The sequence below is a fragment of the Symphodus melops genome (assembly GCF_947650265.1).
Source record: "Symphodus melops genome assembly, chromosome: 15".
NCBI classification, from domain to species: domain Eukaryota; kingdom Metazoa; phylum Chordata; class Actinopteri; order Labriformes; family Labridae; genus Symphodus; species Symphodus melops.
This window is the reverse complement of record NC_136705.1, coordinates 9654932-9670882: the sequence shown is the minus strand read 5'-3', so window position 1 is coordinate 9670882 and position 15951 is coordinate 9654932. Positions and strand designations below refer to the sequence as shown.

Below are 15951 nucleotides of genomic sequence, written 5' to 3'. Positions count from 1 at the left end.
AGGTTCTGTTTGTCTGTTGCATTCTTAATTCATAGCATGTTTTTTACAGCAGTGTTAGTTTAGAAATGCAACAACTCTCAAATATAATATTGCAAGGACTGGCAGTTGCAGGTACAATTGGGTACAGCATCCATGGTTCAATACATGCTTGTAAATTGCGTTTTTTACGATGTTGTGTTATTAACTTCCATGCAATGTATTTGTCTGAGTATACTTTGGTTCCGTTTGTGTGTGCCTGTGAGTCCTTGCAAAGGGATAAGGAAACCCCTCTCCAGCGAATTACTATCCTATTACCATCCGCCAAAGAAGGGGAAGCTGACGACACTACACACATTACTTTCACAAGGCAGGCGAAGTGAGAGGCTGCAGTTTCGTATTATTGACTTTCTGATTGATGACACAGAAAAAGGAAGACGCTGTTACCGTTGTTTAAAGTTGCTTTAATTGTCTGCATTACCGCTTCCCTAGCAAACAATGGAAGGCAGTTTATAAAAAACACAGCAAGTAGGCCATCAGGAGTTATATAAGGAGTGAATAAGAGGAGAATCAAATGTCAAGTGGTGGTGTAAAGATTTACAGATAAGGTTAAGCTCTTGTATTAATCAAACTGATTTCCTGTTCTGCCCACAGCTTGTCATTACAATGGCCTGTTGAGCAGTCAATTACTTTTTAATGCCTCAGAAATATTATAGGAGAAGGTTTAATGCAAACAAAATAAATGTCAGATACACTAGAAAACCTGTTTTTATCCACAGTATATGACAAAGGAGTCTGGAAGATGTATAGAGCTGGAGAGTAGTAAAACTAAAAGGTTAAACTTGATGGTTAGGAATATAAATACTGACAGGTTAAGTGTGTAATGATTAAAAAAAAATGAATTTTACAGTCTAAAATAAATAAAAACAGTTTTTGACCGCTTGGAAAACTGCTCTTTTAGTTTGCTTGGTTCCTATGTTGATCAATGTGATGCTGCCGAAGCTGTTTAATGTTCCCTGATCTCGCAGCAAAGGAATGTCAGAACAATAGGTCTGCCTCTTTGTCAAGCTTCCTCGGCTTCTAAATTTAAACAAGAGGAAGAAGAAGAAAAGAAATGAGAAGGTGGTGCAGCAAATACCTTCTTAATTTATCAGAGATTAGTCACACAAATACACAAATCCACCTGCAGTACCCTCTCTCAGCACATTTAAAATCAGCAGTCTGCAGCATGTAAGTGCATGTGAGTTGGTCCGTACCTGTGGCGAGAAGCTTGCGTGTGCGAAGGAAGCTGATAGCCAGCCTCATGATGGAGGCCTTGTCCAGGTGAGCACTGACGCTATGGGGGAAAGGCAGCTGGTGAGCGAGGTCATAAAAAACCTCGGTCTCTTTGCTGCGCCTGCAGCGAGCTGCATCCCGAGACTTCTCTTTACGCCGCTCTGAGCTGTTCCTGTATGGGCAGAATCATAAAAAACAGTTACAACTTCAGGCAATTTTTTTTTTTGTTACTTTATGATTTTTAAATCTCATAATTTAGCTGAAATCAGTCCGTCCAGGAAAGTGAGCTTTTTTACATCCTTGAGATGATTCCTGTATGAATGCACTCATCGTACCTGTCTATTGACATGAGTCAGACGACAGCATTAAGAACCCAATGCTACATAATAGTTTCACACAGTTAATTTAACTGAAGTTAACTGCAGAAGTCCAAACACAAGAAGTGTTCCAGAATAAAGAACAGGAATATGTGTGTTCTCTGCAAGTCACACTAAGACTGCTAGCAAAGTTTGGCTACACTTTAATAGGACTGGCCGACTAACCTGGAGGGAAAAAACACACTGGAAAAATTCTAAAAATATAAAAAAGCAAGTAATGGAGTATGGAAATGAAGTACACTAGTACACTGTGGCAGAATATCACAGGAAAAGAAAAAAAAACATGAGATAACTAAAAATCAACTTTGTGATAATGTGCATCATCTTGACAAGTGATTTCCGACTTTAATTGAGTTCAACTTAAATAAAATCATAAATTCAAACTGAATGATAACTTGCATTTCAAATGTGCGCAGTGTGAGCACATCAAATGTGTGTGTGTATGTGTGTGTGTGTGTGTGTGTGTGTGTGTGTGTAGAGAACTGAAAATGTGAAAGACCACAACAAACAGCCCAGAGTACATCGAGGGCGCTAACATTGCCAACAACACTCGACCTCGTCAGTAACTAAAGCCTTTTCCTGTACCCACTGAAACAAGTGTCTGTACAACAACAGAAACTTAAAAAAAAAAATCTAACTTCACCACAGACAAGATAGAGAAAGACAAATAGGACAAAGAGAAATACTCACTATTTGACTAACAGCCACAAACTGTATACAATAAGAAACATAGATGTAGAGCAACTGTTACTGGCTTATTTACTTATATTTTAATAAACACTTTTAAATTTGTATGTTACAAAATAACACCAAAATGTATGTTGATATTTTTCAGCCTACTGTATTACTCTAAGCCTTATAACTTAAAAAATAATAATAATAATAATAAAAAAAAAATATATATATAAAATTGTTTTCTTTTTTTGATTTGGATTGAACTAAGACTTTATTTTCATTGACTCTGTGTTTGGAGCGCAACCGCAGTGATGCTCCATGTGTGGTTTAAAGGCTTTAAATCAATAAAAAAAACACTTGTCTCTAAAAGCAAAGCTCAAAGTGGACAGTAGCTCAGGTTGCATAGCTTGGTGATTTGTTTTAATTTCCTCTGGATTATTTTTGTTGTTGCAGACCAACATCATTTTAGAAGATAGACATGTTTTTCTAACATTTATAACAGCAACCCTTAAAATGACACTGAGAAAATCATGTCTAAAAACAGTTTGACACCCACACAATACCATCCTGCAGAACTCTGAGGGATCCTTTTGAAAAAATGTTTTGTCCCTTTCCTGGCACCTACGTTCTGAAATGACGCGAGTAAGATTTAGAGGTCAAAGTTCATACAGGCAGTTCAGATATTCAGGAGGTCATTAAACATGCAATGTAGCAAGAGGTATATAACCAGCAAATGTTGCCAAGTTAATTAATCAACCTTTTACTTTAATCAAATATTTCCTAATTTAATATTATGTACCATTATAAGCTGTTTGTTTGTTTGAGTGATTTTCTCAGAGGTAACTGCCTGTTAATTGGCTATAAAGCAGCAGCACAAAAATTCATCGTCACATTCCTGTGACAACAGATGTTTTATTTATATTTTATGAACAAACATTCACAGTTTAATCTGTTTCATGAGGAACATCATACAGCACAGAGATCATGTTAGCTTATTCATTTTTATGGTAAATGTGTGTGTTATTGTCGCGTCTAGACTGGAATTCAGAGGAAAGAGATTCCACGCCTGAATGTCTAAAAAATGCTGCACCCACTGGTGAGAACGTTTTGAATTTTGCAGAAATAACAAAAACTGTGTCAACCAATGCTAAACCTTGTTCAGGATTAACTGCAACAGTGCCACATTTTTTCTACCCAGGGAGATGAGTTAAATTCATTCAAGTGAGAGGAAAACCAGAAATGTGATTTACACCCAGCACAATAAAACTGTTATCAGCCCAAAGATAGAAACATCTTTAATATTTCCGCTGTTGCTATATTTTTATATCCAAGGACCTCGGACATTACAGAAGGCCTTTATTCTGTCACCACAACATAAAATTTAGGAAGTGTTAATAGAGTGCCTCCAAGTGTCACCGCTGGTCTCATAAAAAAACAACACGAGTCCCACAAGGAGGATTAAAGAGTTTGTATTCCACATTCAAATGAGTCTGTGTTTCACAGCATCAGAGCAAGCACGTTGTGTCTTAACACAAGCTGAGAATGAAATCAGATTAAGGTTAAAGACATCTGGCTGAACAAAGAGCTTCTTAGCGTCTGATCTGTCTGCAGGCTCTGTGACGTTGATAACTTCAAAAACCACTACGAATGATGTGAGGCTCTGCTGACTTAACGAGGAGGCTGTCCTGCTTATCACAGGGGATCAAAAAGCTGCTACAGGACGGCAAACAGACAAACATTTTATCAAATCACAAATCCCGATAAAATTACCTGTAAGTAGCAAACACGATTTGGGTGCAAGTGCAAAAAAAGAAAAAAGAAAAAAGGGTCTAAACTAGAGATGACCAAGTTCTTTTGAGAAAATTAAAATCACTCAATATAAAAAAACAAAACAAAAAACAAATAGATGTAAAAGTGATCTGCAAATGTTACAGCAAAATGAACTAGAGATGCACCGATATCCCTTTTTTGCAAACTGAATACAACTACAAGTACTTACATTTGGGTACTCACCGATACCCTTACGAGTACCGTAAATTCCGTACTATTGAGCGCACCTGGATATAAGCCGCACCGGCTAAAAATAAGTAAATAAATGTATTTGTACATATATAAGCCGCACTTGATTATAAGCCGCAGGTGTCCACGCTATAACAAGAGCTATTTACACAGACGTAGGCTACCGGTAACATCCGCAAATACTGTAGCGTCCGTACGGACGTTAAAGGACGACGAGAGCGTTCAAATAATAACTTTTAATAACCCGATCACTGTCGGCCGTGACCACGCCGTTTACAGCAGAGAGCAACACATAACTTGCCGTAACAATCCAACTCTCTCCCCCAGCGTTCTCTCATACAGCCACTCAACACGTTCTCGCTGGTGCATTCACTGACTCTCCACATAATCGGAATTATGAACACATTATCAACTACTGACTTTACAACATGAACCGTTACAATACGAAGCCTAGCCGACGGTGTCTGTAACACGGCTGATGAAAAAGATGACCGTAATATATTTCACAAGAAAAAGTCCATCCATTCACTGCCTCAGAATGACTTCATTACTCACTTCCTCAGTCTCTGTTGTCGCTGTCAGTGTCATCTTAACGTGCAGCAGCTCTGTTAGCTTCTTTGACAGCCAGGTCGATCGCCTTTAACTTGAAAACTGCATCATATGTATTTCTCCGTGTGTTTTCCATCATGAGGGTGCGTGCATGAAGCGCAAAATGACTGATATTAAGATCCGACGTGACGAAGTCAAATGTTTTTGCGGCAGAAGCTCATTGTCCCCCATAAAAAATCCATGCATTAGCCGCACCGGAGTAGAAGCCGCAGTGCTCGAAGTGTGAGAAAAAAGTAGCGGTTTATAGTCCGGAATTTACGGTACTTATTAATGCCACTTAAATGGAGGAATAACGTAGTTTTTAAGATGATAAAAGAGTAGTAGCAAACATGTGTCTGTGATGTGATGACGGCTGGAAACCTCATACTTCGCCTCCAAAACACTTAGAAGACAATAAGCTTCTGTTATTTTTACCACACGCGGGTTGTCTCCTAACTTTTTTCACTCGCTTTAGCTGCAAAGTTGGCTGTAACTGTCTCACGCTGCTAACGTTAGCTGCAAAGTTGGCTGTAACTGTCTCATGCTACTAGCTTTAACAAACGGTGAACTGAAATATCTTCACACCGCTGACATCTCGCTTCTCTCCATCTACCCGCTCAATTTCATAGCTCAATTTCTGCCCACCATATATTGGTATCGGTGCCGTTGTATCCGCGTATCGGACTGATGCTGAATACTGGTATCGGTATCGGGGCATCCTTAAAATGAACCTAATCTGAGCTTTTTGTTTCAATTGAAGTTCATCATGACTATTGAACTCTTCTCTGGCTAATACTGGACTAAGCAGCGCCATCAAGCTCAGTCGCTCTCTGATTGGTTGACTGGGAAAACTGAGGAAGTATATGTATGTGTATATAGGCCTACAGTGAAATGTTTTATTATACCTGATAAAGGAAAGACAATTTGTGTGATCAAATTAACATTTAAGCACAGAACGAGGGAGCATCATCTTGTGCTGTCTTGTATACAAATGTTGCATCATTATGGCGATAAAATCTGAGTTACACCTCTGATGCAACCACACACACTGACACAGTTCTAAAAAGGCAGCATGTTCTCTTGTTTTCTTTCACAACCTTCTTGTCTCTTTTAAATAACATTTAATTCAATGGGGTTCTGCTAAACGTGTTACAAGTGTTCATTAGAAGACCACATCTTGTAGGACTGTGTTGTGTTGTGTTAGGGAAAAGCAACAGGTGAACTCTATAATGATTAAAACATGAGCCTGTTTGGACATATTGCATCCTATATACATCCAGCATAAGTGTAAAAGGGGGGATTAAAGGCGCTGTAATCTACACAGAACAGTACAGTATAGCAACATGCAGCATACAGGCTGCTGCGAAGGAATTTTAATGTGAAAAGATGAAAGAGCCTCTTTGTTGTGTGTTTGTGGTGTACAAGCTTAAACTATAAAGATGTAAACAAGCTCTCTACATTGTCTACTAACTTATTGGTTTTCATAAAATATAGACAAAATAAATAAAAGAATGATCTAACTGAGGGTGCAGATGGCCGAGCAGTACGGAGGCTTTAGTCCTTTAGTCCTGGGCGGCCAAGGCTCAAATCTACAGCTCCTTTCTCTCTTGTCATTCCCAACTCTCTCTGTTCCCCTTATTTCCTACTGTACCCTGACTGTCCTATCAAAATAAAAGCTAATAAAAGTCCAACAATAAAACAATTGTATCTACTTCCACCTCAAAGGATCAACTCCTTTTTGTTTTTTAAAAATATTTAACATATTTAACTCTATATATTTAACTCTTCTTATAGGAGTGATTTTCTCTTTGGAAATATTTTCAAACCTGATAAAAAAAAGGATTTAAACCTGAGGATTCCTGTAATTGTTTCATCTGGGGGATGAAGGGTTTCTTTACTCACACATTTAAAGTTTTCAAGAATGTTCTAAAACAATGACTCTTGCCTCAGTGAAGAGGGAAGACAATTTGCTCTGCAGAAAGCTGAATATTCTTTTTGCACAAAAAAAAGTGTGAAAATCTTCAGCAACTTCAATAATTAACATTTAAAAAACCTAAATGTCACAATCATGCAATCAAACACTTAAGGGAGACTATAAACATACATCTAATTCTAAAAGGAAAGAAACAACATTATTTTATCTTATCGAGTGTGGACTGCATCAGCGTGTGTCCCTGATTCCTCAAAAACTCATTAACCCGACTAACAACCACCCAAACCCCTCATTAAACACTCACCCCCTCCATCACGTCAAGTCAACTGGAACGGCTCACTTCTGTCGCTACTGTATCTGTGTCCGTGCGCGTGTATGTGTGTGTCTGTGCGTGTGTGCCACTCCACTCTTTGATAGTCTGGTACTATTGTTGCTGCAGGTCCCTGCAGACTATATCAGGATATGAGACAATAAGAGTCACAGCGCTTCAACGAGGCCCCAAGCCTTCTGATGTCCTCACGCACACACACCAGTGGTCAAAGGGCAGGAAGTGCATTCACTTTAACACTTTTACTATGTGCCTATGTAGGGTGTTAAATTACTGCCGCTCTCCTGGAAAATTCCCATACTGTCTATGGTTATTACCCCATTCTGTCTCCTTAACTCCATTCTCTCCCATTCACTGTTGAGCGATGTATAGATTAGATATTCATACATTAGTCCTTTCAATTTACATGTTGATCAGACAATATAAGCCATTTTAAAGCTGAGCTGCAGGGACCTGCAATGTGACCTCATCAAATAATTATTCAATCCCGGTCCCTCCCGGTAACAGAGAGGCTTGAGCTTTTCGTTCTTTTCCTTCTTTCAAAAAACTTAAACGTTGGATATATATATATATATATATATATATATATATATCATATATTGGAATCAGTATAGTTATCGGTACATGTATCTGTATTGGATTCATCAAGTGGATCAATGCATCTATAGTTATAGAGAGGAATAAATGCAAAAATGCATAAAAAGGAAATCCGGTGCCAAATTGTGAAAAAATTAAAGATTGCAGAAAAAAATCCCCAATATGTTTTGATTAAAAACAAAGTGTCAGCGTCAGCCAGTAAAATATGGGAGAGTCTCTTCCTGGCATCATCAGTTAACAAAGTGTTTAGTTTTGGATGTAGGTCTAGCCAATGCTCTCAAAAAAACATACATCTTTATCACATTCATCTTGGCTACGACTCCATTCTATTCTAACTTTGTGCGTTTTTTTTTAATCTGCTTTGTGCAAAATCCACCAGATAACCAAACGCTACAACAGTTTGTGTTCCAGTTATCCTGTGGGAAGAAAGACAATGAGCGGACTCATTACAGTCATTGTTTGATCGCAGATTATAAACTGACATTTGAATAACTTTTACTGACTATACATTTGGGACTGATGATGATATTGTGGAGAGAAAAAAAATTAAATAACAATTGTCTGCTGTTTTCTTTCTTATGTCCGTGCGTTGATCCCTCAAATGCAGTGTAATACAACAATCCTCCTATTGAAATGCTATTTGACTCGTGAATAAGTGTAATATCAGCACATATAGACTGGTGTAGTTTTGAGTCCTAAAACCAGGAAGTGAGTTAGCATTTTAGCGCCATGGGTTTCTAACTCTAAAAGTCAATGGGGATTTTGAATGGGTTTGTGTTTAGACGCCTGAAATAAGGTCTGTGGTTAACTCAAGCTGAAGAGATGTTGACGTTTTGTTAAACGAGAAAAACTACGTTACCTAAGACCCCACTTGTGACTTTTAAAGTTTTTACGCGAACTTTAAACGGCGGTTGCGAACGAGTAGCTAACTGAAACTACAGTGGTTGTCACAGACATTAAACGTCATCACGCCAGGAACTCTCTCCCTAATCCTCCTTACAGCCTCTAGTCATGTTTTTCAGTGCTCTTGCAAATATTAGGTTAATAAACAACTTATTAAGCTAACGTTTAGCTATCTTGTCAAATCCACTGATTAGATCGCAACGGTCGTGACGTCATTATAAATCGACCGTGGTGTAGTTCGCTAGCGCATAACGTTAGCTTTTTACTTCTCTCAGCTGCATTAACTCTTCAACCTTCATATAAATGATGTTCATCTGTAAAGATTATCCCGCTGAACAAAACAGCAACACATCAGAAACGTGTGTTTGACACAGAGTTTATTTCCTGCAATGATCCAAAATCCAATGCAAAAATCCCACAGACAAATTTACGTAGGAACCACTGGTGCCATTTTTTCAGGTTGGCCTACAAAAATACGTCATTACTATACCAGTGTATATGCGATAGCATGAGCCGATACCCACATTTACTGGATATGCTAATGTCGCTATGCTAATATTATCAGCCGGTTGATCATTGGGCTAAGCTCTAGTTTACATTGTGCTTTTACTAATTCATTTTAAAAGTAGTAGTTGTAAGTAATAGTTGTTAGTGCGTGCCATGTATGGAGGCAGGCAGTTTTGGTTTTGGGTCCGGCCTGTGGCTCCTTTACTGCATGTTGTTCCCCACTCTCTTGCTCTCTCTCCCTGATTTCTGAATCTCTAAAATAAAAGCATAAAAAGCTCCGAAATAAACCTTTGAAAATACCTTTCTCACAAACAAAGCTGCAAACTGCAGCCAATTAGATGATGTATGATAGATGTACACCCAGCCCTTCACAACAGTTTCTTGTGATGATTAAAAAGGTCACACACTCTCTCTCTCACACACTCTCTCTCTCTCTCACACACACACACACACACACACACGGCTGCTCCTCCTGGATTCTCTCACTGCCCCAAGCCAAAGTTCAAACCTACCAAGCCTGAAAAACTGACTTAAGACATTATTAAGGCACAGAGTCATTAGTCACCTGTAGTGACTAATGACGCTCCGCACCGACAAAATAAAAATAGCTTTATATAGATGCTTTTCTCTTCATGCTGATATAGTTGGCCTCAAACAGTAGCCCTATATCTACCTTTGACTTTGAAATCAGATGAAGCAAATTTAAAGATGAAGACATCCCTCTGAGTTACACCTCAGATACCTGTTCTTGCCAGTACACTGACGTAAAAGCACAGATAGCAATCTTTGTTCTGCTCTGATTCACCGGCACATCTTGATGCTGCTTTTAAACCTGTGAGAATAGAAACCTGAGTTGGGCAGATGCGAGGTGAAAGCTATTTTGATCCTGCTGCACTTACACAAATATTGCAAGCCCTACAAGGATCTCTGAGGTCCACCTGCAGGCCGACTGCAGCCTCTGTGTTAGCAGCCACTAGTCGTCAAGGTGCTGTTGTGGTTGTTTATCTACACATGAAGAAGAGTTGGTGTCCAGCTCCTTTTTTTAAAGTAATGTTAAATTGATTTTTATACTACTACTGCATCTCATTTCATAGGGAAATGAATACAACGTGAAACTGGAAAACTATTTATAAGATGACTGGATGGGGACAGGTAGCAGACATATTTGACATTCTGACAGTTAAGTGATAGAAATAAGGCTGTCACTCGAAACCACCGCAGACACAGCCACAAGGCTAGTCAGCAGATATGGGGCCAGAAGACTCACACATACGCACACACACATAGAGTGTAAGAACTGGAGTCATAGTGTCGGAGATGATAGTAATTGTGTAACCTAACACTTTGAAATGAACAAGAGCAGCCGTCACATTGTGACTTTACTAACACAAGATGTGTGGTTAACTGAGGAGCAGACACTTGTAAGTGGATCACTAAAAGACTGAATCAGTAATCCTGTCAGTTTTCAGGAAGAAACTTTTTGAATGTGTTGTTTTTTTCCATACATTTTTTCCAACTTCTTTTCTCATTTGTTATTATCACTTCGATCGTTATATGTATTAATTATTTTGTTCTTTATCTATCCTCCAAAACTCCAGCTCAGGGAAAACTATGAACCAAAGACAGAGAAGTTCAGTTTATTATATCTATCATATCTTTATGCTGGAGAAAAATGCACAGATATATCTAGTCCTTGTTGATCAGGATCAGTGCAGTCTCAAAATGTGATCCATGTTTACTCTTTAAATTGAACTACATCATTGAATTAAAGGGAGTGTGTCTTTTTCTTTGCATATTTTGTTTTGAACTTTTGAAGTAGACATGTGAGGAAGTAAGACTAAACACAGAGTACACGTGAAATGTCTGCATTTTCTTATTATTTGATATTATAACAAACAAAATATTTGTTTAAAAAAACTCCCAACAAAACAGCCTTTTTTGTGTCCTGTAAGAAACAGTAAGGTCTAGACCTGCTCTTTTGTAAAGTGTATTGATCTGTTCTGAAATACAGATTGATATGTTTTGCAGCATAATCTAATAATCTGATTGATACTTTGGTAATCTGTTAATGATAGCTGCCTAGATTAACACAGTACAATACTAATGACTGTTTTGAGTTCTTAGATTATAAAGTGCTGCTGACATTTACAGCTTTTACTGAAGTCTAATCTCTAATCACCCATCCAGAAAGGCTGCAGAGAGTTAAACAATGCTGTGCTGAGCCAGATCTTATTGTCTAAAACTCATTTAGTAAGGTTATGGGCAGACTAAAGTCACTACCCTTTCTTTTTTTTGATTGACACACATTGTGACAACAGCTGTCCTCATCACTCACAGTTTCCCTCTATCTCTACTCTCCCTCAAGCATTTCCAATTACTTCTTCTCCTCTCTCTGTCATTAGGACTGTTAACTGAAACACTTACATGCTTTAGAGCTCGACTAAATAATCAGCCAGCCGATAATATCGGCTGATATAAGCAGAACAAGTGACTATCGCTACCGGCTAATCCTATCTCTGACATCAGTGAAATAACTAAATTTATGCACAATTAAAACATCCTTTCATTTAAGTTTCATTGACTTACACTTGCAGTTCTCTTCTAGGCTTTCACCAGCAGAGTGTGCTGTATTGATTACAACAAGCATTATTACTCTCCAGAGTGTTAAAGCAGTGATACATATACAAGACGTGCACTGCTACTCTAAAGTTTAGTGACCATCTTGCCTTCATTCTACATTTTTTTCAAGTGTTTGAAAAATGGATTTCAGAAACCAACACAATACATGTGTGGCCATATCTACATTTATCTCTTTAAGATTAAAGATAGATACAATAAAGATCTGCTAATATAATAGTATCAGATGTTTTCTTAGTTTCTGTATCAGCCACAGAAATTCAGTTAGGCCCTAATATGCATACACACTAACATAATCTAGTAGTATTCCAATGCCATGTCAGCTCCATATCTTAATACAATGAATAAACAAAAACGATTAAGAGAGGAATGAGCTGCTGCTGCTGTCCAACATGTTGTGTCTGTTTGTCTCTGCTGTTTATAATAAGACTGTTAATAAAGTTCTCGCCTGCAGCTCTCTCTGCGCCTCACAATACTGTCAGTTCAGATCTGCGGGAAGAAACGTCAAGGTAAAGTCGACAAGGGGCAGCTGTGGCTCAGTGGGTTGAGTCATCGTCTCTTAACCAGAAGGTTGAAGGTTTGATCCCCAGCTCCTGTGAGCAACATGTCTGATGTGTCCTTGGGAAAGACACTTAACCCTGAATTGCTCCCCCTGCTCTGTCAGGGTGTATGCAGTTCGCTGCTCCTGTGGTCGAACGCTTGGTGCGCTAATTGCCCCACGGGGACAAATAGAGTTTTTAAAAAAAAAAAGTGTGTGACATGGTAACAGTGCTCATGTGCTAGTATAAGAACATTTACTTCAACGATAGGTGATGTGTAAAACCTCATTCTTTGTCTAGAAACAACAGTTTTCCCAATTTGGTGACAAGTTTAGTTTAGTTTAGTTTATTAGTTTATTTGTCAGGGACAATGTACAAAATACATTAATCTTACGAAAATATGCTTTGTACCAGATTTAGCGGATGCTAGTTTCCATCTGCTGTCCCCGGGCAGGTGCACACAGGATTAAAACATGACATTACAAATAACTGTCAGTAGCACAAAACAAATACATGCAGTAGTCATTTAAAAGCAGTAGTCATTTAAAACTAATCAGATGGTTTCTTTTCCCGAAAACCATCACAGCCTAAAAACTGTTAATTAATTAATATTTTAAGTTTTACGTTTTTTACTATGTTAATTAATATTAACACAGTAAAAAACTTTTGCAACAAAAATTACACGTGTAAAATTTAAGTGCGCTGATGCTGACACAGCTGTGTTTTGGTCATATTCAAGTAATAGACCTGAAACTAAATACTATTTGTAATAGTTTGTCCATTCATCGGTCAGTCATTTAATCTGTTGATCGGTCTATAAAATGTTAAATATCAATGAAAAAGCACAACTGATAATTTACAAGTTGCAGCAAAGTTTTTTTGTTTTTTTTTTGTCCCAGACAGATTATTTTTCACATCATCAGATATGACTTTATGTAATTTAGGCTAAGATCTCTGTGCAATTAGGGCTTAAGAACCTTCTCTATGCTAACTGATGGTAAAATGTTGGATTAAATGTGATCAAATTTAATGTGTTTCAACATGTTGCATTAAAAAAAAAAAAAATGACACACTCAAACATAAACATGCTCAGAAAAACAGGCCCTGACATTAGCTCCTGCTGCCCATGTGATTGTTGTGATAACAAGCCCGGAGGTGCTTATGGGAAACAGATCCTATAACCAGAGCAGGTGTCAGGCTGTGTGTGTGTGTGTGTGTGTGTGTGTGTGTGTGTGTGTGTGTGTGTGTGTGTGTGTGTGTGTGTGTGTGTGTGTGCGCATGTGTTTTGGTGCACCCATGCAGGTTCTGTAAATTCAACGGCTCCACTTGGTACATTCACCCTCCTGTTGTGACACTAGAAATGTTCTAACCCTCTCCTTGTTGTTCCATTACGGTCACTGATGGACAGATTTACACAGATTGTACCGACTGCGGTCCAAACATTAAAGCACACAATAAACTGCTGTTCTGTACAGGATGGTTAGCTTTACACCAGTTGATTGTGCAATTTTATGGTTCCTATTAAAGGAAAATTCACAATCCAAACACAAGAAAAACTTTACTGTTAAAACACATAAAAAAGTGGAAGATATAAGTAAAGGATCTTTCTTGACCTCAATGCCAAATCTGTCTAGTCCAGTCACGACAACCCTGAAGGAGATGGATACAGGTGGTTTCTTTATTTAAAAAAATTAATGCTGAATAAACATTTTGCAATTGCCAGAAAAAAATTGGCGTAACACTCAAACTGTGTTTTCAGAACCAAACAATTAAAATCTAAAACAACAAACAAACTTTGTTGTGTTACATGATATGCAATGTAGACTCCGTCATCCCACCTTTCTTAATGAAACATAACTGATTTGTTCATTGTGTTGTGTTGTTACTGAATGTTCTTCACAGACTCTAACCTTATCATCATTTTTGTCATAATTGATTTTTAACTCGGGATGAAACTCGTCAAACATGAGGGAACTGCAGGTAAAGGTAAAGGATGTATTTAATTTTTTCTTCTGCTCAAATCTAAATTAAAGTCTTCATTTAAGAATCATTTTAAAGCTTCATTCACTCGATTGTGTAGCATATAGCTGGCTGCCCGTGGCAATGATATAAAAGCATCTTTTTCTTAAATCCTTTTTCTTGTCCACACTCTCAATAACAATGTACAATGTTCTTTCAATGGAACACAAACAGTGTCCTCCATTCAAGCAAACATTCATTCTTACATTTATCTCATGCTTTAATGGCCAGGAAAAAAAATGATCCAACTTTCAAACCATTGAAGAAAAAAAAAGTTGGAATGCTTGTTTTCTTTTTGAATAAAAGATGTTTCTTTACCCCATAAAGGCGGTGTAGGGTCACACAAGGCCAAAGAGTCTGTCCACACCCTAAACACACAAACAAGCACACACACAGACAGATACACACAAACGCACAAACACACACCTTTCCTTGCTTACAGTGGGTCTTCCTGTAGTTGTGGCGCCTAACCGAACACAAACACAGAGCAACAATACAGTAGAGCTAATCTGTGATCCTGAAGAACAGAGAGTTCTGGAAACACAGCCAAATACACACACACACACACACACACACACACACACACACACACACACACACACACACACACACACACACACACACACACACACACACACACACACACACACACACACACACACACACACACACACACACACACACACACACACACACACACACACACACACACACACACACACAGCTATCCCAGACAGGGGCCCCAACTTCAGCTCAATCAGGGGAAGAACGATGCAGGAGATTGCTGATGATTCTGATAGTCCATGAGAGACACACACACCAAACTCTGGCACAAACAAACAAACCCGCCCACGCCGTGCTGATGGTGGGGATAGATGGGCCGATTGAGAGAGGCACAGAGGGGTAAGAGCAGGGAGGGGGAGAGAGAGGGAGCACAGGTGGTGTGCGGAAAGTCAGCTGACCGCACAGAGACCCTCTTCTCAGAATACCAAACAGACTGCAACATTGATTTTAAAGGCACACATAAAAACTCTGAAAACTGTGTTTTTTTGCATTGTTTCTGCTTTTCTTGGTGTCATGCCATGCAGACTGTTGTTTGGGTCGAACGTGTTTAGCTGAGTGAGGAGTCATCTTCCACCCGTATATCCCAATATTAGGGATGAAATTTGTTCAGGGTCACAATAGCGTCTTTCCCACCTGCTCAGACCTCTGCAAGACTGTTATTCAGGAGACCAAGCTTGGATTCCTGCGCAAAACCAAGACTTACTCTTGGAATAATAACAATTTAACGAACCCATCATTTAAATGTTTTTTTTTTAAAACATATTTTTGGGTATTTATTTAATTCAACAGATAAAGTGGTCAAACAGCCAGGAAATGAGGAGGAGGGAAAAGGGAGCGACATACCAAAGGGCTGAGATTGCTTATTGAAGATTTAAATTTTTTTCAGTGATTTTTCACATATTTAATGTTTAAAGGGCTTATGCCAAATGTCTAATACTTACTGAGCTTTAGAAGATTCATTAATGTCCAAAGAGATTTTTGTAAACCCTGATGTCTCAACATGAATGTTCTTTC

The 15951-nt window shown here is 38.4% G+C and overlaps 1 protein-coding gene across 1 annotated transcript in view; it reads right to left on the bottom strand.

Moving 5' to 3' along the window:
* The window catches only part of epas1b (endothelial PAS domain protein 1b), a 50759-nt gene that overhangs the window by 23796 nt on the left and 11012 nt on the right, over positions 1-15951 (bottom strand). The window contains exon 2 of the mRNA XM_079362629.1: positions 1233-1423. Coding sequence (XP_079218755.1) covers positions 1233-1423 — 191 coding nt within the window. The remainder of the gene's footprint in view (positions 1-1232; positions 1424-15951) is intronic.